Source organism: Apteryx rowi, unplaced genomic scaffold (genome assembly GCF_003343035.1).
Source record: "Apteryx rowi isolate R43461 unplaced genomic scaffold, aptRow1 scaffold_1088, whole genome shotgun sequence".
Lineage (NCBI taxonomy): Eukaryota > Metazoa > Chordata > Aves > Apterygiformes > Apterygidae > Apteryx > Apteryx rowi.
In genome coordinates this window covers 87,046-112,842 of record NW_020447295.1, presented here as the reverse complement: position 1 = coordinate 112,842, position 25,797 = coordinate 87,046, and the positions used below count along the sequence as shown (strand labels likewise).

At 48.5% G+C, this 25,797-nt stretch overlaps 1 protein-coding gene across 3 annotated transcripts in view; it reads left to right on the top strand.

Annotated features, from left to right (window-relative positions):
• Positions 1 to 24,539, top strand: part of NUP160 (nucleoporin 160) — a 30,525-nt gene extending 5,986 nt beyond the window's left edge. For 2 of the 3 annotated variants that reach the window (XM_026071939.1, XM_026071940.1), the window contains 29 exons: positions 289 to 366; positions 610 to 707; positions 1,506 to 1,590; positions 2,075 to 2,143; positions 2,499 to 2,582; positions 3,497 to 3,667; positions 3,811 to 3,910; positions 5,687 to 5,852; positions 6,480 to 6,595; positions 6,701 to 6,861; positions 8,275 to 8,408; positions 8,738 to 8,808; positions 10,850 to 11,009; positions 11,692 to 11,761; positions 14,815 to 14,913; positions 15,706 to 15,825; positions 16,733 to 16,828; positions 16,949 to 17,043; positions 17,866 to 17,962; positions 18,047 to 18,152; positions 18,300 to 18,460; positions 19,263 to 19,323; positions 20,125 to 20,235; positions 20,874 to 20,997; positions 21,871 to 21,972; positions 22,057 to 22,198; positions 22,493 to 22,618; positions 23,102 to 23,206; positions 23,997 to 24,539. In XM_026071939.1, the coding sequence (XP_025927724.1) occupies positions 289 to 366; positions 610 to 707; positions 1,506 to 1,590; positions 2,075 to 2,143; positions 2,499 to 2,582; positions 3,497 to 3,667; positions 3,811 to 3,910; positions 5,687 to 5,852; positions 6,480 to 6,595; positions 6,701 to 6,861; positions 8,275 to 8,408; positions 8,738 to 8,808; positions 10,850 to 11,009; positions 11,692 to 11,761; positions 14,815 to 14,913; positions 15,706 to 15,825; positions 16,733 to 16,828; positions 16,949 to 17,043; positions 17,866 to 17,962; positions 18,047 to 18,152; positions 18,300 to 18,460; positions 19,263 to 19,323; positions 20,125 to 20,235; positions 20,874 to 20,997; positions 21,871 to 21,972; positions 22,057 to 22,198; positions 22,493 to 22,618; positions 23,102 to 23,206; positions 23,997 to 24,083 (3,195 nt within the window). In that variant the 3' untranslated portion in view covers positions 24,084 to 24,539. The other variant, XM_026071948.1, reaches the window with a different exon arrangement.
• The last annotated feature ends 1,258 nt before the right edge of the window (positions 24,540 to 25,797 follow it).

Genomic DNA, 25,797 nt, shown 5'->3' with positions numbered 1-25,797 from the left:
AAATTCAGGACAGAAATTAAGGTGTCCTTCCCAAGAAGGCCGATGTCAGTGCGTGGCATAGAGGGTTGGCTTGGTTAGGTCCACGCTCATGTGTGCCAAGGAGAGTGAGTGCATGGTGTGTTCTGCTTGGCCTTAATCTCAGCCAGGCAGCTTTGGCATCAGGTGTCAGGTGACTGTAGCATCGAAGCAAAAAGTGTGACAGGAGAGACAAGTTTCCCTGCGGTGTGCTGACTCTTGGCGTAGATACTGACGTATCTTTAGCAAATAACTTACGAGATGTGTTTGTAGTTCTGTGTCTTCCAGTTGGTGAGCACCGAGAGTAACCGCTACAGCCTCGACCACGTATCATCGCTGTTCTCCTCTCAGGTGAGTGCTCAGCCCGGCCTCTCTCGGAAAGTCCTGAGGCAACAGAAGGAGGGTTGCTTGCTGAAAGGTGCAGAGTCTCTAAAGAGGCCTGGACTTAGGGATTTTGCTGTGAATAAACAAGAATTTTCTTTTCCAGCTGTGGTTAAATGAATCAAGGGAATGCTTTGCTAGTATTAACTACGCATGTTTCTCTGCCGTACTTGTATTTATGATAAGAAAGTAAATCTGTGCTGTATCTTCTAGGAGACCCTTGTTGATTTTGCCTTAACCTCGGCTGAGATCTGGGCGCTGTGGCACAACGAAGAGAACCAAACCGTTGTGAAATATATCAATTTTGAGCAGTGAGTTTCTGCACTGGATTGCTGGAGTTGATAGCCTGGCAGGGGGTAACTTCATGAGCGACTGGAGATTTAAAAAAAAGCACTGATCTAGCACCTCTACTCTTTTGCTGTCCTSGTACTGCTTTGCTGACTTAAGTGCGTCAAGATGCAGCGGTACCTAGTTCTTCCTCTTGCAGAGTTTGTGTCAAATGCACAGCTGGGTTTTCCTGCAGTGCAGATTACTTGGACTTTTTTTTGTCCTGCTTTATGATAAAGCTACAGCTCAACTGCAGGAATGTGAAAAATGTCGAAAGCCAGACAGGCTTGCTGTGAGTGGAATCTGCTGCAAGTGTCGGAGGGAGGGTTGTACTTTCCCAACAGCTCCTTCAAAACTGGCTGGTCTCTTCCAAGAAAGATCTTGCTTTGAAAAGACCAGTGATGTGAAAGTGTCAGCCTTATTTTTATAAAGCTGGGAGGGTAGATTTATTTATTTTTTAATTTATTTATTTACWTTATTTATTTATCTACCAGTCAGTCTGAGGAAGAGTTGCTTGGTGAGCACTTGTGAAGGAGAGAACATTGATATAAATGAAGGAATCGTGTTGATTAGGCTCTGCTGGCTAAACCTGTCATTCGTCACTTGGTCAAAGTTACTCTGTTAACAAATCTGAGGGGCTGTGGTTGCTTTAAATTCCGTGATGACTGGTGACAATGACAAATTTGATTCAGGTGACTGCTCACAGAGGCTCTGTGTTATAGTACTGCAATGCAAAGCTGATGGTTTTGTTTCTGTTTGTTTTTTTTTCTTCCTTCYTCCAGAAATGTTGCGGGCCAGTGGAACCAGGTCTTTGTGCAGCCACTACCTGAAGAGGAAGTGACGGTTCGACATGACCAGGACCCCAGGGTGAGCCGGCTATAAAATAACGAGAAGTATTGAAACTTCCCTGCCCAGAAGGAGAACATYAGGACAATTCAAGTGTACAATGTATATCTTTATTCTGAGTCTTGACCTTTGACCCTCTTAAAATTCCTCCAAATTAAAGGGGRCAAGACTTAGCCTCTGTTATCACAGTGTTAAAGCACTGAGCATGGTTATTAAGCCAGAAGTAGAGGGAAGAGGAAATTTTCAAGTCAATTAACAGCAAGCCTTGAGTCAAAACACACAAACAGAATCCAGAGTGTGTGGGAAGCTGTGTTCAGTCATGGGAACTGAAAAGGGAGTGAAAGGGGAGAAGTTAGAGCAGGTGGGGGATTCTGAACTGAAGCTGGAAAGAAACACGGATCTGGGGGTGGGTTTGAGAATGGGAATAAGGACCAGAAGCAGTGTTTTTAAAATGCTGGCCTTTTGGCGTATGTCTGTCTTTAAATTAGTCTTGTTCTTTTCATAGGAAACCTACYTGGAGTATCTCTTTATGCCCGGCCGGTTCACAAATGCAGCTATCCAGAAGGCTTTACAGGTTAGTATGAGGGTTTTTGATGCTCTCTCTGTTCAGCCTCTCCTGAGGCCTCCTGTGGAAGCCTATAGGAGGGTACAAGAAAGAGCCGGTGTTAAGGTGTGCAGCACTTTTCTTGGCCCCAGTACACAGGCCTCTGCTGCCTGTTGGAGGGCCTGGGGCTTCCTCCATTTCCATAGGAAGAGTGAAGCTGGCTGTACCTCCACGTTTCATTAGAAACCAGCCATCTTTCTATTATGTGTGTCCAACAAAGCACTGGATGGTGCTGTCTTGTTTGTTTTACATCATTGAGCGCTGCTGAAACTTGGAGAGACAGGTCTCTTGGTTGAAAGTAAAAGTTTGCTCTACTGCTTTTTAGATCTTTTCTCAAGGAACTGAGAGACACTTGGATCTGACATGGRATGAGTTAAAAAAAGAGGTTACCTTGGCTGTGGAAAGTGAGGTGAGACTTTTCCTGTCATCTTTTGTTCATGCATCCATTATATGTATCATTTAGATGATTCAGTGAAGTTAAATGAGATGCACAAGTGACCCGAGGCCTTATTTGGTCTTTGCCTCTCTAAGGGAGTTATTTATTTATTTAAGGATATAAAAATCTCCATCTTTCCTGCTTGKTTTTTTCCATTCCCTCTTTCCTTTCTGGAATCTGTTCTTCTTGCTGGATTTTCTGCTGTTTYTTCTGCCTGGGTACACTTTTCAGGGAGTCCTGGTCCCACATCATGTGCTGCCTATTCCAGCTCCCCTGTCCTGGGTGCTGGCTAGCAGCACACAGATCTATTGCTCATAGTTTTGGACACCAGAAGATGTGTCCAAGCCTGGGGCACCTGTAGGGGACCTAGGGAAACCTATCTGAAAATCAACTCACTGTCCTTTTGGCTCTGAATTTCYCCCATTTTATCCTACTTGTCCAGATTTTACTCTCATATGCCTGATTCTCTAAGCTCGCATTCCTACCTGCAGTTCATCCTTGGGGCTGTTCAGACTATTGCTATGAAGTTCATGGAAAGAAGGCAGTTTCATATATCCTCTATAACAGCTGTCTTGCATGATATTTTTAAAAGGGATCTGCAATGCTGCTTTTTGTTTTGACACCGTCGGTGCTTCTTTATATAGGGTTGTATAGAAATGGTTCCTGTGAGCCTTGTTCCCTTGCTGTTTGCTGTGTAATTCACCGCCATAGGAAAAAAAAAATTGTCTGTAAAGCGGTGGGGAAAAGAACTAACAGGTGTTTACCAGTCCTTAACCATGTAAACGTGTGACACTGGTCATGAGGGACAAAACCGCAGTCCARGCACTGCGGTTTTTCTCTTTGGTCGCTGCCTGTACTCATCTGAAGTCCTGTTTTGGTCCCCCCAGTTCCACAGCAGTGTGACAGAATACGAATGCTCCCCTGAAGAGTTTTGGCAGCTGCAGGTGGAGTTCTGGTCCAAGTTTTATGCCTGCTGCCTTCAGTACCAAGAAGCGCTCTCACGGCCTCTGGCGCTGCACTTGAATCCTTATACCAACATGGTGTGCCTGCTGAAGAAGGTGAGGCTAAGCAGAAGTGGCTCRGGGCTCTTAGACCTGGGTGGCCAGTTGAAGCAGTGATCTGCAGGGAATTGTAGCATGTTCTTCTGACTGAGGCATGGATTTGGGGAGCTCAAAGAATGGGTTTCCCCTTCCTTTTCTAGGGGTCCCTGTCTTTCCTCGTGCCCTGCTCCATGGTGGACCATCTCTATCTCCTCTCTAATGAGCACCTACTGACTGAGGATGACGCTGCCATCTTTGATGGTAAGTGAGGAGATGCAGAGGCTCTTTCAATGCTGGATTCTGAAATAATGCATGTGAGGGAAGCCCTAGGCAGAGGGATGCGGGAGTTTCCATAGTGGCTCCTTGAAGTGCTCCTGACTCCGTGATTATCTGCATGGGTTCTAACTTTATTTTCTTATTTTGGTGCTTGCAGTAAATTTTATTTTGCAAAACCTGCCATAGTATTCAGACCAGGAGTTAAAAAATTATGTGACAAGGCTGAAAATCTGCCTTGGCTCATTTCAGATAACTTAAAAAGGAAGAATCCTAGATTTCAGGACACATGTTGCTCAGTGACAGGCATCTGCATTGGTGTAATTCTTTGCCCTTGTGGCATTCTAAAGTACCTGTGCAGGCTCCGGACATGTTAACTGGTGGCTTCTTCATGTCTACTCTTGGTGGGGTAGATCTGCCAGGATTGAACTCAATAGTGTGCTGGCAGGTTCTTCAGTCCTAGTGGGGAGATTAGGATTTGGAAGCTCAGTTTTCTATCCCCTAAATCGTTGCTTGATTCTCTAAAAGCTGCCAAGTGAATTCAAGCCCAGGCCAGGGCGGGCAGTTCCATCAAAAACACCCAGTCACACTACAGCTGGTGATCCCTTATAGGAGTTCTTCTTTATGTTAGTTCAGTTGGACGCTTGCTCAGTTTTGCGATGCCCACTGGGATCCTTAAGACCTATTCTGACTTGATRTGAGTGGTTCTGTTTCATAGAATTCCCCAATCTCTTCATCTTGCTGATGGAGTAAACTATAAAAGATTACGGACGAGAAGGCAACTTGTAATCCTATAGGTACTCTGGCACTCTGGGTTCAACTGTGCTGCTCTGCAGACTTATTTGTTTATTTTAAGCAAAATGATTTTGCATAAATATTTTCATGGAAGCTCTGAGGAAGGACTATGCAATTCCCTGTCTCCAGGAAGTAAATGCTGTGGAGTGTTCTTGATGTTGTTGCCACACTGCCCTCTATGCTTTGCTAGCCATGCAGTCACATGTTTCACAAAGAAAAAGGCAATGGAAAATGTTACCTAAGTTCCACTTCCATGCTTGAGTGATTTTTTTTTTTTTTTTTTTAAAAAGAACCATCATCCTTTCGGTTGAGCTGTTTCTGCCTCTAAAGAAAGTTCTCCAAGGTTTGGAAGGAAAGCTGAAGGCCTGGAGAGCAGTGTTTCTTAGGAGGCTAGCAGTTTGTGCCCTGTCCCTTTCAAACTTCACAAAAAATGTTGCTTAATCTTTAAAAATATATATAAAATGCATTGCAAGCCAGTGATCGATCCTGTAATCCTCAAAAGTGAATTTTCAGATCACTTCTAAGAATGTGAAAACCCCCCTTCCACTGTGAGGGGTTGGGCTGCAAATGGATAACTGCTGTAATATGAGTATTTCCTGCTTGACAGATAAATTAGAACTAAGCTATGTGAGCCATTTGCTTTTGGTTTTCTTTGCTCTTACGCTGTACTAATTATTTCCTTTTAACTTGTAGCTGAAGAGAGGTCTTTGGATTTACTTTGATTGTTKTACTGTTGCATTAGTATTTTTTATTTTCCAAATCATAAAGCACAAGTCTTTCCTTTGCCAACTCCTAAGTTTTAATTTGGCCTTGTAGTTAGCAGTGAAGGGTCAATCTGACAAGCAGGGCTGAGACCAATCTGCTGCTAGTAGCTTTCTGAGATGAGGTGAACTAACTTGGTTTTGAATGGTCCTTCCATCTTCATTTTGAAATCTCTTGTGAATGTACAGTTAGATTCTTTCATTACAGATTTGGAGATGTCTCGTGATGTTGTCTGTCTTGTCCAGTGCCTTCGACTGATTGGAGAATCAATTTCCATGGAAATGGCATTCATAATGGAAATGGCTTGCTCCCGCCTCCAGCCTCCAGAAAAGGCTGCAGAGCAGATCCTGGAGGACTTGATAGCTAATGACACGTAAGGAGATATTTTACATAAACTCCCCTGTGAAGAGGTAGGAATGCCTGAGCAGAGACTGCCTGGAGCAGTCTTTGATTGGGGTCMAAATGCATTTGGGCATGTGTGGACTTTTCCTGCACTGCAGGAGACTTCTCCAGGCCCTCTCMGAGATAGGGGAACGTGGACGTTGGTGTCACTAGTGGGGTTTTCCTTCCAGACCCCCCTTGCTGTTGCCTGGGCCCTCCTGAGCAGAAATTTTAGCTGTTCTCGGGGGAGGTGCGAAGCAGGAGAGCTGAGTTCTGGCTAGGTGATCCTCTTTGCAGTGTGAAAGCAAGTGCCTGCGGACACTAACTAGAGGTCAGAGCCTTGGTCGTGCCCTGTGGTTAGTGTGCTAACCTCCTCCTGAAATCATTACCCTATGGAATGCCAGCTATCTGACTGTTATTTCCTGGTAGCCTGGGGGAGTGGAATAAATAGACTGGTCCCTGCAAGCACTGTAATAAAACTCAAAGCCAGAAGAGGATTCCCTTCAGGAATGTCCAAGCTGATCAGATACCCTCCCTTCCGGAGAGGATCACTAAGGGAGGACGAAGAACCCTCTTGAGTTCAAATGTCTCGTTGTCAATTAATTCTTTGTCTTTGCAGAGAAAATGTGATGGAGGACATTCACAGCAAATTGCAGGAGATCAGAAACCCRATCCATGCCATAGGAGTCCTTATCCGAGAAATGGACTATGAGACGGACGCTGACATGGAAAGAGGTGAAAGCTCTAGAGCAGTATGTTCAACCTAGGAAAGCGGCAGCTGCTCTGCAAGGATTCTTGTTGATCTGGTTCCTACCTTATCCCAGTAATTTTGTCTTTCAGCTCAGCCTCTAAATATGCGCATGAACCTCACCCAGCTGTATGGTAGTGGTACTGCAGTCAACGTGGTTTGCTGGGGGGTGTGTAAGATTGCCACAATCCGTTTCCTGATCTGTCGGGACCTGTTGATCCTCCAGCAGCTGTTACTGCGGCTTGGAGATCCTGTGAGTATAGCCCTTGAAGCTACTGAGCACGCTCTCGGTGCTTTGAACTTTCTGGATCYGGAGTTTGGCCGATGCCAGATTCTGAGCTGTGTCTCCTCCGACAAAACGCTGGAGGCTGTTGGAACTAGCAGCAGGCTTTCGCAAGCCCTGTTCTTCTTATCCAGTGACTTCTGCCATCCTAAGTAAAGCAGTGCGCTGCTGACACACCCTAACTCCCTGTTTCTATACTGAGTACCCAGGAAATAGAAAGCAAAACTTTCTCTGCTCCCCTCTGTGGGAGGAGGACATCATTTCTAGCCTCCGATTCAAAATAGTGCTGCCTGGGCACATAACAGTTCTTCCATCTATTCTCCATCACTCCCACCACCACTGTGCAGCCTAGAACGCCCAACCTGATGACTGTGGCCTTGTTCTCTGGCAGCACGGTGCACAGCACCTTTGTATCGTGGCAGTGGCATTTACCCAAAAGCTGTGATCTCACCTTCTCTGTGAGGGCTGCTTCAGCCAGTGTAAGCAGCCGCTGTGGTGGCAGCTGTGTTTGTGATTGTGGTGGACTGGTCTAGGTTGATCCTGTTGGCTGTGTGGCTGCACAAGCGATTGTGCTGATGGTTCGAGTGGAACACAAGGGATGGGAACAGGTCCCCAGGCAAGGGGAGCATTGTTTAAACCAATATTATTTACTTGGAATCATTAATGCTTTAGTTTCTTGATTTAAAAGAAATCTCCTTCTTCCTGGATAAGGTCACCCTGGTAGCACCTAGAGCATGTTGCAAGGTGTCCTTCTGGAGCCAGGCTTTCTCACAGACCAGTAAGGCATGTGACCTGTGCTGCTCACTTGGTTAGGAACTGCTGTTTTCCCTCTTTGACATGCCTGTGTCCTTCACAAGTGTGGATTGCTTTCCTTTCCACGTCCCCTGGCCATGCTGCTTCTGACTGGAGCATGAAGAAATGCAGTCCCTGGACAGCAGAGCTAGGCTGGGAGATGGTCTCTGCAGCAAAGCTGTTTTCCCTCTAAGCAGCATTGTCGCAACAGTGCAAAGCCCCTCGTTGCTGGTGTCCCTGATATCAGCAGGCGCACCAAGTGTGGTGCTGGTGTTTGTAGTGTAGAGAAGCGGTCCTTATGCCCGTAGCTTTGCTTGTTCAACTTTCCCCATGTGGTCTGGGCCACCAGAAGAGTTTGTTCATCCCCTAGTACTAAGGTGACACTGTAATTTGTGTCTGGGTTGTTCTGGTACATGCAGGAGTATCGCTGTTGGTCTGAGTGGGTCTGGTTGACCGCCAGGCTGTTGGCCACCTTCACGTTAGCAGGAGGAATGAGTTGGGCCTGATACCAAACTTGCCGATTGTCCTCGTCCTGCTGTTGCTCTCTGGGCTTGGCCTCTTGGTGTGCCGACCTCTGTGGTTTCCTTGCAGATGGTTATGGGAGGGGGACAGCTGTTCCAGTCTCAGCAGGACCTGCTGCACCGCACCTCTCCTCTGCTCCTGTCGTACTATCTGATCAGGTGGGCAAGCCAGTGCCTCGCATCAGACGTCCCAGTTGACACACTGTAAGTCTCTACCTTTCCGCTCTGTCTCTGATTGATGTGGGTTTCTGCTAAATCCTCCTGAAATGCCCTTACCAGTATGAGAAGGTGGTGGTTGCTCTGGGAATCTCACTGTAGGAGTCAGGCCGTGCTGTTTTGGGTTTGTTTTTTCTTTTTTTTTCTATGTTTGAGTTGACTCCTTACACTTATGCTAATTCTGTGGCATGAGGGGTCAGTGCTCCATGCACCGTTGCCTTTTCCAGTGGTAGGAGTGATTGGAGTTGAGCAATGAGTACGCTTARAGCAGGGGGTGCCTTTTGTTGTCTTTTCACTGCTGGCTTTTTCTTCTCTAGGGAATCTAATCTGCAGCACCTGTCCGTATTGGAGTTAGCAGACACCACCGCCATGACACCTCATAAACTAGGTAAGATAGGTCCACAGTTCATCAGCTCTCAATTTTTGTTATTTATACTTCTTTAAGCTTGATAGTCGAATCTTTCAGAAGAGTCTGATTTGGGGGGATTCCTGATTTTGGAGCTTGACCACCTTCTCTCTAAATCAGGCCTTTCTTTCCAGAGGAAGTTGATTGCTCCACCTATGGCTGAGGGTGATGGTTTAGCCCCTTTAGTACGGCAATTTCTGTGCTGTGCCTGCTGGATTTTGCAATCCTAGCAATGTTCATTTAGTGAAGTGGTTGTGTGTAATTTTCCAGCTGCATAGAAAACCTGTTCCGAACATCCGTAAAGAACTTTGCCTTTTGGTGAAGTGTGTATCCCCCAGCAGTGTGCTGGAGTTGCAGGGGTTTTTACTCATCAGGATGCTGTCATCTCCTGCATCTTTGCCACCCAAGGAAAATGCTTAATGCAGTGAGCTGAGGGATGGTGTGTTTGAACAACCCCCCTTTGCATGGAGCTGTTTGTCATGCTGTCCACCAAAAAAAAAAAAAAAGAAAAAAATCTGCCACGTTGGACCTTTTATCCCAGAGACATGGGTCTTGTTCTCAGCCTGAGTCACCTGACACAGGATGGGAAGGCCTCGCTCAGCTGAGTGGTATTAATTCTGGGCCCAGTAGCATCAGCCGAGTTCACCTGTTGCTCATGTACGTTCCAGTGACTGTAGCAGGTCGTACYGGGTCTGTCCTGCTTGCTAGCCTTTATCCAACAGTGAGCAGAAGCAGCAGCTCAGGGAAGGGAGAAGATGTAAGAATACTTTCCAAGAACATGTTTTGTTCTTCTAACAAGTCACCATTTAGACAGTTTAAGATGTAAGCTATCAGCTGTGAGCAACACACAAGTGGGAAATGGCAGCTGATAATTCATTCATATTTTAGAAGTCTTGCTGCAAACCCTAGACAGAGATACAGGCTTTCATCCCTGTCTTGGGGGAAAAAGATCCTAATGGGGGACGATATGAAGCAACTTAAGTAGGGGAGTGYATTCCTTGAAATGGTTACAGGAGGAGGTGATGAGCAGGGTATGAGGAAAATGCGCAGGGGTGACCCTGCTGGAAGTAGTTTGTATGAAACTTCAGAGCTGAGACATTTTAGAAGGAGCTGAACAAAATACGTGGGAAGCTCGGTTACAAACAGAGGCAGCGGTGCCACGTGTGAAGGGCTGTGAGTTTGGGAGGAATTGCCTCCCCTTACTGGCAGGCCTGGGCGATTTGTGCTCTTTGTGACTGGGCTGAGATCTTCAGAGTCTGAACTCTCCATGAAAGCCTCAGTTCAAGAGGCAGTTGCCTCAAAGCAAATGCCAGTGCATTAAAGGGAAATTGAAAATATCCTTTGTATGTGCCAGTGTCGTGGGTTATTTCTTGGCCCGTTYACGAGGAAAGTCCTGCCTGGCTGCTGTGCTTCAGGAAAAAAATATGTAAAACGTGGGGAAAGATGTAAAGGAGGTGGCAGCTTGGGGAGAGGCGTTGAAAACAACTACTGAGAGATTGGCCAAATGGGACTGCTTGGGGGACTGGAATGAGAAGGGAGGCATTTGAAGAGAGCCAGATAGCAAAGTCAGCATTCCCTCAGCTCTGCCCTGCAAAACATTCGGTAGCGTTGGAAAGCTACAGACGGATTGCTAATAGCACAATCGGAGAGAAAGCTCAGCTCTTTTTTTTTTTTTTTTTTTAAACATTCGGTAGCGTTGGAAAGCTACAGACGGATTGCTAATAGCACAATCGGAGAGAAAGCTCAGCTCTTTTTTTTTTTTTTTTTTCATATTATAATTGAGTTGCAGTTAATAAACATTGCAGTGTGTGGCTCTTTGATCTCCTGCTACTGCCTCCGACTTAACCAGCAGATGTCAAGAGGAATGCCAAACCAACAAATTGGAGTATCGAATGTGCTTTTTGTTTTGTTGCGACTTAATCGGTGATGTTTGGGCTGATGAGCCCAGCAGAGCAGCTTGATGTAGAAAGTGGAAAATCTGCCGTGGGCCCTGTTCTCAGTGCTTCTTTAACTTATGTTTTAGTATCCAGCCCTCAAACGATTGTGGAGCTGTTCTTCCAGGAAGTGGCCAGAAAGCACATCATATCTCGACTCTTCTCGCAACCGAACACCTCTCTGGCTGAAACAAGTTTGAATTGGCCCCATCTTATTACCGCAATAGTGGCTGACTTTCTGCCGCTCCTGTATCCTTGGCTGTAAACCCACGGCAAGGTGTTCTGTCTTGTTGYGCTGTAATCAGTGGAAGTTTTTGCGCAGCGTGGCGGTGCTGCAGTCCCTGTGCGGGGCTGCCGCATGAGTTCTGCGAGATTGCGTGAAGGCTGCGCATCACATCCACGTCGTGAGGCTGAATGTGTTGGCAGGTTTGTGAGAGGAGGGTTGGGACTAGTAGAAGGGTTGTGGTGGTGGAGCAGTAAGTTGGCAATCTCCACCAGAGAGCCTCGTGCAGTTTCAAAAGCGACATTTTCCAAACCTGAATCTCCAAAACAAGTCTCCTGAACAAGTGGCTGTTTTTAGTGTTTGTGGGATTTGTGGGTATTGAAGGTTTCACAGAATCCATCCTGTTTAGGTGCACAAGAACGGATTTGAATTTCTGACTTTAAGCCCCTGAGTTCTAGAAACTTGTCCTGGCAAGGAGTGATGCTGGGAGATTTGGAAGGGTAACAGGATTTGGGTAGTTGTGGATTAGATATACTAATGGTTTTGCTCTAATATGGATAAAACTTATTACAGAATAATGAGTTGTGTAAGGAGCAGCTTAATCTTCTCTCCTTTCCCCCCACAAACTAAGAGAGGCACACAGAGTTTCAGACTATTGCTTCAAGCGCTCCGGACTGGATTCCGCTCTGTTCCTTAACCTCTGCTCAGGTGGCCCAGCAATCCTGGCTTCCTCTTTCCAGAGTGTTTGATGGGGAGCTGTCAGTACACCCAGCTGCAGGTGAGTGCTTCGTTCTGTCTCTCTCTAACAACGCTTGGGCAATGAAGCTCTAGAAAATGCCAAATGCCTTACTTTGCACAGCTGGGAAAGCGCTYCTGGGGCCAGGAGCGGCTTGGCATGCAAACATGCCCCAGAGTCAGCAAGGGCCCACGAAGGCATGGTGTTGCTGAAGAATAGTCTTTTAGCATTGTGCGCACGCAGTTTTCTTAGGAGTAACTTGACCGCTTCTCTTGCACACAGAGACTGTTGCATCAGCTGCTGCTTTTGTCTACCCAAGACCGCATCTTTGCAGTCGTCGGAGTTTGTTCTGCTTTCCCGTAGCTGCTGTTCTCTGAGCTCCCATGTGAGCTAATCTTCCCAAGCCCTCTGCTCCTATTTCTCCTTCTGGAGATGATGGGCTGGAAGTTTGCCCGCAGATGAAATTGTCCATAAGGAACAGCTCTTTTGGAGAGCTATCGGAAATCTTTGTCTTATGTCATAGCCGGTGCAATATCAGCACAGTAAACAAATGTGAGGTAGCAAATATCTTCCATCTTCCTTGTGCAGCCATCTCTTTCCCTTCAGTGTCCACCTCAACCTCTACTAACGGAAAGGCTTTTTGTTAAGTGTCTCATACCTGGAAAATGCAGCAATGAGTTTGTTCCAGGTTAATTTAAGATGATCTGCTCTATGGTGTTTTCAACAGTGTCCAGACAGAAATGCTCGGGATTATTATATACCCTTTTTATGGAGAAGTTCAGTCTCCCAGGACTTGTCTGATAGTATGAAACTGTGGGCAAGTAACTTGTTTGTGAGCTTGTTGAAGTATCCTAGCAAACCTGTAACCTAATCACCTGTTAGCTGCTGGTGTACCCCGTAACCCTTTCTGTGGTACAATTGCAAGCATATTGGCCTCAAGATCGGGCATTCAGGAGACTATCTTCAGTCTAGCAGCAGAAATACAATTTCAGGAGGGCTCGTTTATATCTCAAATGTCCTTACGAGTAAAATGTGGCGTAAGAAATGTCCATCGATATTTCCATCACTGGCTATGCTTTTTGATGTCTTGGTAGCGATATGAGTGAACTGCTTATTTTCAGGTGTCTGCACAGGCTGTTATATTTCAGGACATTATTTCTTGCGCTGTCTCTTCCCATGCTCTTTAGAGGCTTGGTAATTGTAGCTGCTTGTGCTCTAATTCTGAACTGTGTGATTTCTTGTCTGCAGTGCCATGTGACACAATTTCATTCCCCTACTGACAGCAGTCCTTGATGTGTTCAAGACTAGACAGGGTGTTATTAATGAGATATTTTTTTCCTATATGTTTTATCAGGACTTCTGTTCTCACAGCCCCTTACACCTGGGGGCTGAATTACTTTCTTTTTTGTTCGTGTTGTTGCTGACAAGAACGTCAAATCTGCAAAGCTTCTGAGCCAGGAAATGCCGAGATGGTTTGGACAACGTCATTCTGCCTCTTGGCATCTGTGCACAGTGCTACAGTCTCTCATGGCACAAGCACACTTTGAATTTCCTTGCAGTGCTTTTGTCTCACTTGCGTCCTGCCTCGAAGAGATGCGAGAGGCTTTTTTCTCTGCAGGAGCGGGCTCTTCCTCCTCCCCTGCTACCTTCTGTTATGCTTCCTGATCCCAGTCGGTCACGTAAACTTGGATTAAGTGCATTGACCTCAGTGAGCTAACACCAGATTTGCCTGTGAATGCGAACACGCTGACCCAAATAGAGGTGGAGACACAGGAAGCATCCTGCGAGTAAGAGGCAGGTGCAGAGAAGGGACAGTGACCAACGCACTGGCCTGGGAAGAGTGCCAAGCCTCCCTTGCTGCTTATTCTGTACAACAAGCTGTTGAGCAAGTCTGGGGTGGGTTTTATCTCTTGTCGCTGGCTAATTTGAGCAGTGAATCCAGGCTCAGAGGACACATTGCCACGTGGGTTTTGGCGGAGCTGTGACTGGGGTAGGCAAGGCGTATGTGCTGGCGGCATTGCGTTTACACGTTTTACTAATGGGCCCTGGCTCTTGCACGTCCCTTCCCTCTGAGTCGCCATGTCTTGCTAGTGGGGCTGGCCCATCGCTCTTCAATAAGAAGAGCAAACACCGCTCTCCCAGGGAAACCTGTGGTGCTGTTGGGTTTGCTCCCTTGTAGCCCTTCAGAAGAAGGTACTGCGGCAGCTAACGTAGCTGTGTCGGTAGCTAGTATAGCATTGTGGAATCTGTTCTTTAAACAAAACTGCTGTCACTCACTGATACTCATTCCTTCACTGATTTCGCTTGCACATTCTTTTATGCTTGTGCACACCAAGACAAGCATCCCAGGGGTCTGGCCAGAATCTCTTCTGAGCCATGGAAGAGAAAGGATGCCAGCTATTGCGTCTTCATCATGTCTTCCACCTTCTTTTTAATCGGTGATGATGTTTTGTAGCCTTTGTATCCTTTGCCAAAGGCAGCACAGGGCCAGGTCGAGTTGTATCACCCTGGTTTTGGCCAGCGTCTGTGCTGTGGCCTTATCCACGGTGTGTCCTTAGTGTCATCAGCACTCCACCTGATGCCTGTCAGTTGGTGCTGGAATCCATGCTCTACCCTGGATGCCAGAGCTGGTCTCAATCTCCTGCCCTGCCGCACACTCTTAATGCCTGCTCTGCCTACTCTCCTGGTGCCTTCACGCATGCACACTCTCCTTCGTGCTCTGTGCGCACCAATGTAATAGTTCCTTTATGGTTCCCTACAGCAGGTGCGTAGCAGCTTTAGAGAGCATTGTGTCTGATTTGCGGGGATATCGGGTGCTGTTTCTGGCGTCTTTTGTACAGACGCTGGAGCTGATCAAGACAGGTTGTTTACTAGGAGCGTGTGGGAGTTCTCCCCCCATCTGTGTACCAAAGAGACTTTGAGGTCGGGGAAACTAGCCCTCAACCTGGATTTCTGTGAACACTGCAGCTAAAGGTGCCACCAAAATCGTGCTTTGGGGTTAGAGACCTAAACCTCCATTCTTTCCTCTGGTACTGGGTGCCTGCGGCTCACAGGCGTGTGCTGACCTGCATAACAACTCTTGTTCCTTCCCGCAGGAGTACATTCGCCTGCTGCAGCCGTGGTGCCACGTGAACATGGGCTCCTGCTGCTTCATGATGGGCAGATGCTACCTTGTCATGGGTGAGGGGCACAAGGTAAGATACTGTTCTCCTTCCAGCATTGCCTCCCCTCCAGGATCTGGGGCTGCAACGCTCCCCCTTGGGGGGGKTTTGCATGAATCAGTGTCCCCGCAGCAGCTCATGCTGACAGCATTCATGCTGCGGGGAAAGACGATTTTCACCGTGCACACGCACAGTGCTTGCGCTTGCCTAAGGACACATAGGTAAGAGTGCTGGGGACGGTCCCCTGCCTACAATATGTTCGCAGCCTGTCATCCACCTTGTTGGGCTTCTGGACTGCTGAATAGAGCAGCTGAGAGCTAAAGCTTGAACGAGGTACAGGTGGGGAGGATACGGCCTGGGCACCAGGGCCTGTGCTAGCTGCATAACCTAGGGTGAATGAGAGAGTACGTGTCTTTGTGTTGACGATGCTGGGGTGATGAGCGTGCAGAACAGGGCTCACAGCAGAATGGGCATGAGGATGGACCCAATCCTGAACAAATCGTTTAGGAGCTACCAGAACCTGGAGAGTGCAGGAGGGACTGCAGAAATGACAGCAAGCCTTGTCTCTTCAGCTTCTTTTTTCTCCTCAGTTCTTTGCAACTTCTTTGTGAGTCAGAAACATCGATCCGTTGAACTCTACCTCCTTTGGGCAAAGAACAGGCCTGGAGGGGAACAGTGGGATTTGCTCCTAGGGAAGTTGTTAGCTTGGGGCCAGCAGATCCCACGTGTTGGGGCTAGACTGGACAGCGCTGTCCTCTCACCAATATGTCGGACTGAGTCAGGCCCCCAGGGGCACATGTGAGCTGCTTTCTGGTGTTATTCTAGGCTTTGGACTGTTTCTGTCAAGCTGCATCAGAGGTGGGAAGAGAAGAGTTCTTGGACAGGCTGATCCAAGCTGAGGAAGGTGAGATGGTCTCCACTCCACGTCTGCAGTACTACAACAAGGTACGGCTGAGCCAATCCAAAATACGCGGTCCCGACCAAGCAGGTCAGCACCGAGTCATCCCACAAAGATACTGTTTGGAGAGAGACTTCCTACTCAATCCTCACCTTTCAGGGGAAATGACTTGAGATTTAAACATATTTTGTTGGGAAACTTCATAGTAGTCTATGTAGTTTCTTTGGGGGATGGCGAAGACGTGACTAGAATGTACTAGCTAACTAGTAGTAACTAGTACGAGTACCTAATACTATGTGCTTTCCTCCTATTAGTTTCCTAATAGCAGAGGACTTTGATCCAGCAGAAAAAGGCAGGATGAGATGTCGCTGCTGGAAGTAGAAGCTAGGCATGTCCAGACCAGATGTAAGATGAAGGTGGTTAAGCTTTGAGGAAAATTACACTTAATGGCTTTAAACTGAGATAGAATCTTTCTTCTCACATGATAGCGTGGTTCAGACAGGCTGCAAGCTAGGGCCTGGACCTACTGTAAAGGATTCCCTGGATTTAAAATACATAAAATACAAGAGTTGTCAGGTGCCCTTGGAGATGGCACTTATCTCTCTGATACAGTTGTGTGCATGCTTGGGGACAGAATTGTTTACATGTCTGTTACAGGGTTTTACTGTAGCCGTTAATGTTAAAGCAGTCAGAAAACTCGCACTCCTGCAGAGGTGAAATCCTTCAGAAAACTCATAGCCTGGGCCTGTTGTGCTGGGACTTGGTTCAGACATCTGTGATTTACCAAAATCTTTCCTCTTTCAATCTAATCACTTAGAAACATTGGCAAAATCTTTTGACTGCTCTTATGGTTAGTGGGGGCTGGAGTAGTTCTTAAAAACAAAATAAACCCTCCCCAGCCTCACCAGTTCTTCAGTACTGCTGTAACCCACACTAGAATATTGTCATCCTCAGGTTCTGCGCTTATTGGACATGGTTGGTTTACCAGAACTGGTCATCCAGCTGGCTACCCTGGCTATAATGGAAGCAGCGGATGACTGGAGAAGTCAGGTACACGTAATTTCTTTTGCATCTTGATGCTTTCTTATGGAAGCTGGTAATGTTTGTTTGTTTGTTTGTTTAATTTATTTACCTTGAAATATGCTGGTTCATGCTCTTTTGTGCTTTCAGGCTACTTTGAGAACTTGCATCTTCAAACACCACTTGGATTTAGGACATAACAGTGAAGCATATGTGGCCTTAACACAAAACCCAGATCCAAGCAGGTAGGTGACAGTTTTATGCCTTTTGATTCACCCATGTTGGAGATTTGTGTATGTGTCTGCCTCTTTCAATTTTTGCTTTAAAGTGAAAGGAAGATGATACTTTAATGCAGGACATGACTGCTGTGTTGAGAGGTTCAGTTTTAGTTTGTACAAAAGTGTGTTTAAAAAAGCATACTTCATTCTTGTAACATCAGTACAACATCATCTTGTAACATCGGCTGAACATCAGTAGCTGTGTTCAACTGGGATCAGCACTATCAAAAAGAGTGGAGGAAAAAAAAAAACCTAGAAGCTAATTCAGAGAAAAGCCAAAAGAATGACTAAAGAGTTGAAAGTGGCATTGTATTTTGAAAAGCTTTAGGAGTCCAATCAATTTAGTTATTAAAGAAAAGACTTGGGACTGAATTTTGGGCCGAGTACCTTGTGGGAAATGAATTGGACAGAGGAAGCTTCAGGCTAGTGGAGATAGGTGTGATGAGCAGGAATGGCTGGAAGCTGGAGTCCTGGACATTCATATGAGAAGTAGGAATGTGTTGTAAAATTGAGGCTGAAGAGAATCTTACCAAATAGTGCTGAGGCAGGGAGATTGCCGCCTTGAGTGACTTTTACAGAGAGGAGACTCTGTCTCTGCTGTTCAGGATTTTTGTTTCCAACATGATCGTAGTTTGAAAGGACACTAGTTGCTTCCTTGGGCCAGAAGAGCCTACACAGCTCATCCAAGGCAGCATGTTGGTGGCTTGAAAGCTGGGCGTCCTGGAGAGTGGTTTGTTCACGTTCCTCTTGCTCAGCTCCTCCAGAATGGTTGTCCTTTTCTCTTCCCAGGCAGCTGGACTGCCTGCGCCAGCTAGTGGTGGTTCTCTGTGAGCGCTCCCAGCTCCAGGACCTGGTGGAGTTCCCTTATGTGAACCTCCATAACGAGGTAATCCTCCTGTACTCGGTTGAGGGGGGCAAACTGCTCTCTTAAAGGGGGCGGTTGACCTATTTGAGCCTCTGTGTGCCGCAGGTTGTGGGGATCATCGAATCTCATGCTCGAGCAGTGGACCTGATGACCCACAATTACTACGAACTGCTGTACGCTTTCCATATCTACCGTCACAACTATCGCAAGGGTAAGGCTCGGGATGGGCATGTTTTAGCAGAACGGCCAGCCTGTTTGGGACACCGCTCGCCCTACCCCTGTGGGGTGGCCTGTCCTGGGTCTTGTGCTGCCAGCAGGGAAAGGTGGTGGGGCTGATGTGTTCCCTTTCTCTCCTCAGCTGGAACGGTGATGTTTGAATACGGCATGCGCCTGGGCAGGGAGGTGCGGACGCTCCGAGGGCTCCAGAAACAAGGAAACTGTTTCCTTGCTGCTATTAACTGCTTACGGCTGATCCGCCCAGAATACGCCTGGATAGTGCAGCCAGCTTCTGGAGCTGTGGTAGGAAACACTTGAGCCTCTGACCTGAGCTGTTGACTATGGGGACACTTGCAGCTGTACGCTTGGGAAAGTGCTTCCAAAAATCCTTTCCAGTGCAATGAGCAGAGGTGTTGGGCTTTTCCAATCCAATGTTTTCGTGCTCTCGGTCACCTGCGCAGCGCTTTCTTGCCCTGCTGAGCAGAAACGTCAATCCTATCTATCACCCTGGTGTCATTGCCCCTGTGTGGAGCAGGCTGGAACCAGGACAGCTTTTGGGCGGGGGCTTGCGCATGTGGGAACTCGCTGGTGGTTTGTTCGTATCAGACTTGCAAGGCCATGCTTTCACGCCTCCCTGACTTTTCCTGGCTGAAACTTAGATGAGGCGCGGAAGAGGGAAAGGGGCAGGAGGGGAATTCAGTTCTATGGGGAGCAAACCTGTAAAAAGCATAAAAGAATTTCTGCGCTCTCGCAAGTCCCATAGAAACAAATATACATCTCCTTTTGCTGAAGTCAAAGCAAATCTTTTGGGGGAGTCCAAATAGCCAAATTATGCGTGAAAAGGAGACTTACTGGAACATGGCTTATGTTTCAAATCTGTCTGGGGAGGGGAGTGTAGTCTCTTCAGCTAATGCTGCGCTGCGTTTTTGATAGCAAGAGCTGCACAAATGTAACCTGAACTACCAAGTAGTTGTATGGCTTTTCTGACCCAATTCAAGAATTAAAATAGCGATCTGGGGTTGGGGGAGAAGGGGGTGCACTGAGGTGGTCTGTCTTTCGGAAACCAGCTGGGCGCAAATCCTCTTTCCGTTTTTTTTCCTGAAAGTATGAGCGCCCAGGAGCATCCCCGAAGAGAAGCCACGATGGGGAGTGCACGGCCATTCCAAGTAAGTGCCTGGTCCTGGTGCTTCCCGTCTCTTGTGTTCCCACAGCCTTTCCCATTGCCTCGGAGCTCTGCCGCTCCCTCGTGAGCTGGGAGGTGGCTCACAGCGGCTCTTATCTCTGGCAGATTAATTATTTTGGGGATTGAAAGCCAGTTAAGTCTCCCAGTGTTAGTGTTTGCCAGTTACAGTATACTGCTGCGTAACAGATGTGTTCACAGCTATTCTCTGAGGAGTCTCTGTGCACACTTGTCTGCAATTTGATATCTTGTCAGTGCTTTTACATTTAGTGGAAATACCTTGTAATTTTTGAATATAAAGCCTTTGCGAGGCAATTTCTAGCTCTTTAAAATTTCTGTTTCTCATGCTCTTGAAAACCCTGCTGATGTAGCTAGTCTCTGCTGGTAAAGTCTCTACTCTGCACGCGTATCTATCTAAGCACAGGGTGGTGGGGTCAGGCTAGGCTTGTAATTCTCAACATTAGTCTAGAAAAGGTTAAGGCCAGGTATTTTTACAGCGATGCTTCTGGTGAGCTCTTTTGTCGCGTATGCCTGGCAGTCAGCACAGCGGCTGTTACCAAACATAAGATAACTTGGGAGTCGATATCCCTAATAGAGGTGGGATGGGAGGCTTGTATCAAGGCGGCACGTACACTTCAAGGTAGCAAGGAAGGACAGCAAAACCTGATCCTTCCCTCAGTGCTTGGCTGTGGTGCGACTCTTTTTAGGATGACAGAGGGACGTAGACATTCTGCACAAAGGAATCCTTTTTAAAATGCTGAAAGCCGTTAATTTATATCTGATACAGCAACACGCCAGATCGAGATCCTGGAGCTGGAGGATCTGGAAAGGGAGTGTGTGTTGGCCCAGATCCGGCTGACTCTGGTGCAGCATGACTTGTCAACAGCTGCTGTGGCAGGTAAGAGAGGGACACAGAGCAACCACCTCTATCTTCCCTCATGGTTTTTGTTAGTTACAGCACTTGCGGTTGTAGTTCAAGCAAGGAAGCAACAGTTATGTTCCACCCCGGAGGAAAAAACGGGAGCTGACACCAACAGTGCAGTTGGCCTCCCTAGCGTGAAATGCTGCCACCGATTTCAGCAGCTTTGGAGAGGCAGATCATGAGAACCAATTTTAAGTCTTCCACTTTTTGGGGGCTTCTGCCAAGCTCTTATAAGGCAGTCTGCAGCATGGGACATGTCCCCTCCCCATCTGCCTGAATGGCAGCAGAATTTGAAGATGGACTCAGTGTTGCTACTTGTGTCCTCCCAGTTGGTGTCTTATCCATAGATGCATCCGCGTGTTACTGTGCTCTAATGAGGAGCGCTGCTGCTTTGTGCAAGTCCCTCTGGGGAACGCTCCTGGGCTCATGAGATGCTCCCGACACCAAGAAAGCCTCAAGCTGTGCAATGAGAAATACTGCTGTAGTGTATTTTATCTTTGGCTGTTGGTGTGGTGCCACTGTAATTCTGTCACTGAACTGCATGGGGCCAGGCCCCAGTAAGCATGGGGGGCTGTGACTGGGAAAGGTGCTTACCTGGTCCTCGTTCCCTGCAGGCAGCTCTACGCCCGAGGAAACGGTTGCTCTCCTGGTCCGGGCTGGCCTCTTTGACACCGCCATCAGTCTGTGCCAAACATTCAAACTTCCCTTGACGCCCATCTTTGAGGGACTCACTTTCAAGTACGTAGTGAGCTTCTACCCCCTCCCTTGGGTGACGCACGACTGGAGAGTCTTGCGCTGTGTGATGTTTGCAGGGTGCAGCTTGCAGCTCCCTAGGGTCAGAAGCCAGAGCTGCCCTGACCTGTCTGCTCACCGTGGCTGCTAAAGCTGTGTACAGCCTTAGCAGCTGCTGGTTTAGTGGTTTTGGGGTACAACTTGCTCCTGAYGCCTGAAAAGGAAAAACACAGAAGCCTTGCTGAGCAGGCAGTGGAGGGGAGATTTCTCCCTYGTCTCAGGAGGGCTGACGCCTAACAGTCACAGGCAACCCCAACCCAGGCACAGCCGTCATCTGGAAACGCTTCTGGTGAGCTGGCTCACGGCATGCTCTTGTTGATATGCAGTGAGCTGCTTACAGAAGATTTGCTCAAGCCGTTCAGCAGCTCTCAAACAGTGGTTGGCAGAGCACTTGCTCTTCTGTCTGATCTCCTCTGTGCTAGCTGTTTGCTCTCACGCCTCATCTCTGACCTCAGGGTTCCTCTTTTCCTTTGCCCTTTCATGCTTATGCAAGATGTGTTGTGCCTGCAGAGCCATTTGGGAGCTCTGCTGTGACCTGTTCCTGTGGCTGGATGCGTTGAGGGCCTCTCTTACCCAGGCTCAGGCCCTAAAGCTTGCAAACATCAGAGTAGTTATTAATTCCTCTTTGGCACTTAGAGCAGCTTAGAAACCACTCTAATAGCCTTTTTTTCCTGCCAAGCCAGTTAATACGTGGCTGTTGCTTGGGAATAGTCCTGTGCGTGGTGGCTTTGTGATACTGGCAGCTGAGGCAAGGCAGGACGAAAGGGCCGTGCTCTGAAGATGGTCACGTTTGCACTGGGCCTGCTCTGTGTGTTCAAGGTGCATCAAACTGCAGCTGGGAGGGGAAGCGGCGCAAGCAGAGGCTTGGGACTGGCTAGCAGCAAACCAGCTTTCCTCACTGGTTACCACCAAGGAGTCCAGGTAGGTCCTCATCCATGGGGGAGAAGAGGAGTGCGTGTCTTCATGCTGCTGGCACGGGTTCTGAGGGGAAGCGTTGTCTTGCAGCGCCACAGATGAAGCCTGGCGACTGCTGTCATCCTACCTGGAACATTACCCATCCCGGAACAGTCTGTACCATCGCTGCGTCATCAACAAGCTCATGGCACACGGAATACCTCTGCCCAACTGGCTCATCAACAGCTACAAGGTGAGAATTTGGAGAGCGTAGCTGCTCAGCATATCTTGCATACTGGCTCGGGCCAAAAATCCCCGGTCATCCTGGCTGCTGTCCTTTGCTTTGGCAAGCACGTCCCCAGCCAGACACTTGCAGGCTTCATGTTACCTTTCCTGTCTCCCTGCTGCCCCCAGCTCTGGAAACCTGTGCCAGATGCCTTGTGCCTGTTACTGGGGCTCAGGACAGTTCCTCTAAGCATCACAGTAGTCCTTGAGAGAGCTCCCTGGCAAAAAAGGCCAGGCTGACACCAACCCCCTTTCCTTGCAGAAAGTGGATGCCGCTGAGCTGCTGCGTCTCTATCTGAATTACGATCTGCTGGAGGAAGCCGTAGATCTGGTCCTGGAGTATGTAGATGCTGTGCTCGGCAAAGGTCACCAGTATTTTGGAATTGAGGTGAGCTTATCTCCAGCATGGGATGTGTTGGACCGTCCCTGGAGCATCTCTGCTTGTCTCCTTGGGCAGCAGTTCTCCTTTCTTCCCTGCTTGCTTCCCCTGAAGCAACAGCTAAGCAGAAGTAGTGAGTTGCCCCATGCTCAGAGCATAGAGCATAAGGGTGTGTGGGTGGCAGAGCAGCTCTTCCCTCAGCAGCTTGCCAGCAGGTGCCTCTGTTTRATTCTAGCATACTTCCTTGGGGCAGTTCACTGCTCCGTGTTGGGGTTCTTCTGTATGAATGACTTGAACAACGGTGCTTACAGGAGAAATTAGTGTGAATAATCCACCCTAGAGAAGAGAGCACCTTTTAGTGGGATTAATAACACGTACGACAAGCAGGTGTCGGAAGCAGCTGTAGTTGCTTYGCTCTTGCTCACCCTGGAAGTAGGGAGGAGTGTTTCTGCCATGAACACCACGCAACATAAGGTTTCCTCTTCTCTCCAGTTCCCTCTGTCTGCTACAGCCCCAATGGTGTGGCTCCCCTATACCGCTATTGACCAGCTGCTCCAGGCCTTAAGAGAGAGCACCACCAACCARCACAACATCGTGGTAGGTAGAGCTTCCGGCCTACATGCAAAGCGCGCTGGCTTGCTGTGGAAAATAAAGGTGCTCACAAACACCCTGTGTGGTGAGTGAGGGTTACCAGGGAGCAAGTGGGAGCAGGAGGCTGTGAAAGGAAGTCACTGCAGTTCAGACCTGGGCAAGGAGGAGCTGGAGGGATGGATGCCCAGAGCGTGTGCCAGGTTGTAGGAGCTGGAGTTCCTAACTCCCTGGCCTTGCTGCGCAGCRCAGGGATAACTGCTGGTCCTCTCAAACGTGGCTGGGGCGCTCTGCGGGAGGCTTCTCATCGAGCCAAATTGGGGATGTTGTGCCGAGAGAGCTGATTTCGGGAGAAACCTGCCAAAGGGCAGTGCAGGTGATACCTGTGTTCTGCACCAGATGCAGAGCAGGGCACGTGCCTAGAGGGAGTCTGCAGGACAGGAACTGGAACAGAATACGTGAAACCAGGGGGAGGTGACCCTGGGACGCTCCGTGATGCCTGACGCAGGCTTGTGGCTGGGGGGAAGGAGCTGATAGATCTGACAAATTAGGAACCAAAAGTGCTGAACAATCATTGGGGACAGCTGTTCCATCTCATGACACCTGTGTCCTAGAGCCCTCCCAATGCTGGGGAGAGACCCCAAAAGACTGCTGCTTTCAAGGGAGACTCAGGAGCAGTCCCGCTAGCTGCTGGCTCCTCTTGTGTACAAGCAGAAGAAAGATGGGATTGGTGCTGGGACAGGGAGGTGGGAGTGAAGCATGTTGCTTGTCTCTGATGACTGCTTTGCCTCTTGCCTAGCTCTACCAGAAGGTACATGACAAGATGGAAGACTACCAGCAGAAGGTCAGCATGGCCACCCGAGACCGCTTGTACTGGCGCAACTAGCGGTAGCCCAATCCGTGCAGCATTGGCCACCGTCCAGTGCCTGGAGAGACCTGGGTCTGGGGCCAGGACAGCTTGTGCTCAAGGTGACAGGTCTGTGTGACACTGTCTGCCAAGGCCTGCCCCTGTGAGCTGACAAAGTCCCACTCTGTGCTCCCTCAGCTGGTGGTGCTATTTTTAGTCATTTTTCCATAATGGTCCCGTTCAGGKGGACAGTATATTTTCAATGTGTCAAATATGCATCCGCATATCCCTTTGGGGTATCAGCAGTTATTAACGAAGAGCACTGGCGTAAGATGGTGTGTTTGGTCTGCCCTGCCTCTTTTTATTGAATTCCTTTGCTGGGGGAGTCCCATCTTTCTCATTCTGTATGATACATGGAAGGTTTTGTCATTTCTTTTATTTATTGTGGTGTTTTTCAACAACCTTTAATAAAAGAAAATGTTACTACAAGCCTGAGCCAAGACTGCTGAGCAACTGAAAACTGGTCTGCCACGGGGGACATTCTAGGGGCGCAGTGGCAGCTTAAGCAGGGTTTGGATGGTAAAGTGCAGACTATAGGGATTTCCTCTCACTGGAGGAGTTTGACCCTACAGCCAGGCTCCTGCACGTACACAGATTTCTTGCTGGGAACCCTCTATAGAAGACAAGGTAGGAACATCAAGGGCTCATCTCATTAATRGGTGGCCTGCAAGCTCCCTGTCAGTGTTCCAACCAGTGTTCCTACTTTGATTTTTAAGTACTGCAGCACAGCTTTCAGGGTGGTCAAGACTGTGGTGGTCTCATGCGCTCCTTTAATACGGTTAGAGCAGTCCCTGATGCGAGGGATCCCCTGCTGTAAGCGTGCGAGTCTGAATTGTCAACTTTGAAGCCTTTTCTTCTCCCTGCTCCATGAGGCTGCCAGCTTGCAGGCAGGGCACTGATGTACTTCACATGTCTGCTTTAGCTGATGGTCTTGGCAGGCAGGAGAGGGGAAACTCGCAGATCATGGCAGAGAAACACAATGTGAGCTGCAACTCCTGCTGTCTCAGCTGCATCTTCCCCACTAGCTGTTGCAAGTCCAAACTGAGGGCTTCTTTTTGTGCCTCCATGGCTGTCGTGGCACAAAGTGCTTGTGATGGTCATCCATCCTGGACATGCCTGGTATGCCCTGGGCCTTCCTCTCCTGTGGGAGGAGGATACTTCCCAAATGTTCTCCCTGTGGACCAGAGGCTGGTGGAGCCGTGGAAGAGCAGAGCTGACCCTCAGCCTCCAGCTCCCTGCAGCTCAGGGGCTTTGAGCCAGGAGTGGCTTCCAGGGCGTTATGAGACCTCAGCGAGGTTCTGCTCTGAGCTTCTCAGGGTCCAAGCCACAGGCTTCAGCTATACGGCTGACACGCAGGACAGAGCTRTACGACTCGGCCCTATAGCTCAGTCTTGTAGCTGGGGTGGGATGGGGCTGTAGCGCTGAGCTGCAGGATTGAACTATACGGCTGAGGGGCAGGATGCAGCTATAGGTCCTAGGGGCAGGTCCAGGCTATAGTGCTGAGGGGCAGGACTGTACTGTAGGGCCAAGGGGCAGGATGGAGCTATAGGACCTAGAGGCAGGTCCGGGCTATAGGCCCAAGGGCAGGATGCAGCCATAGGGCCGAGGGGCAGGTCCGGGCTATAGGCCCAAGGGCAGGATGCAGCTATAGGTCCTAGGGGCAGGTCCGGGCTATAGGCCTAAGGGCAGCCCC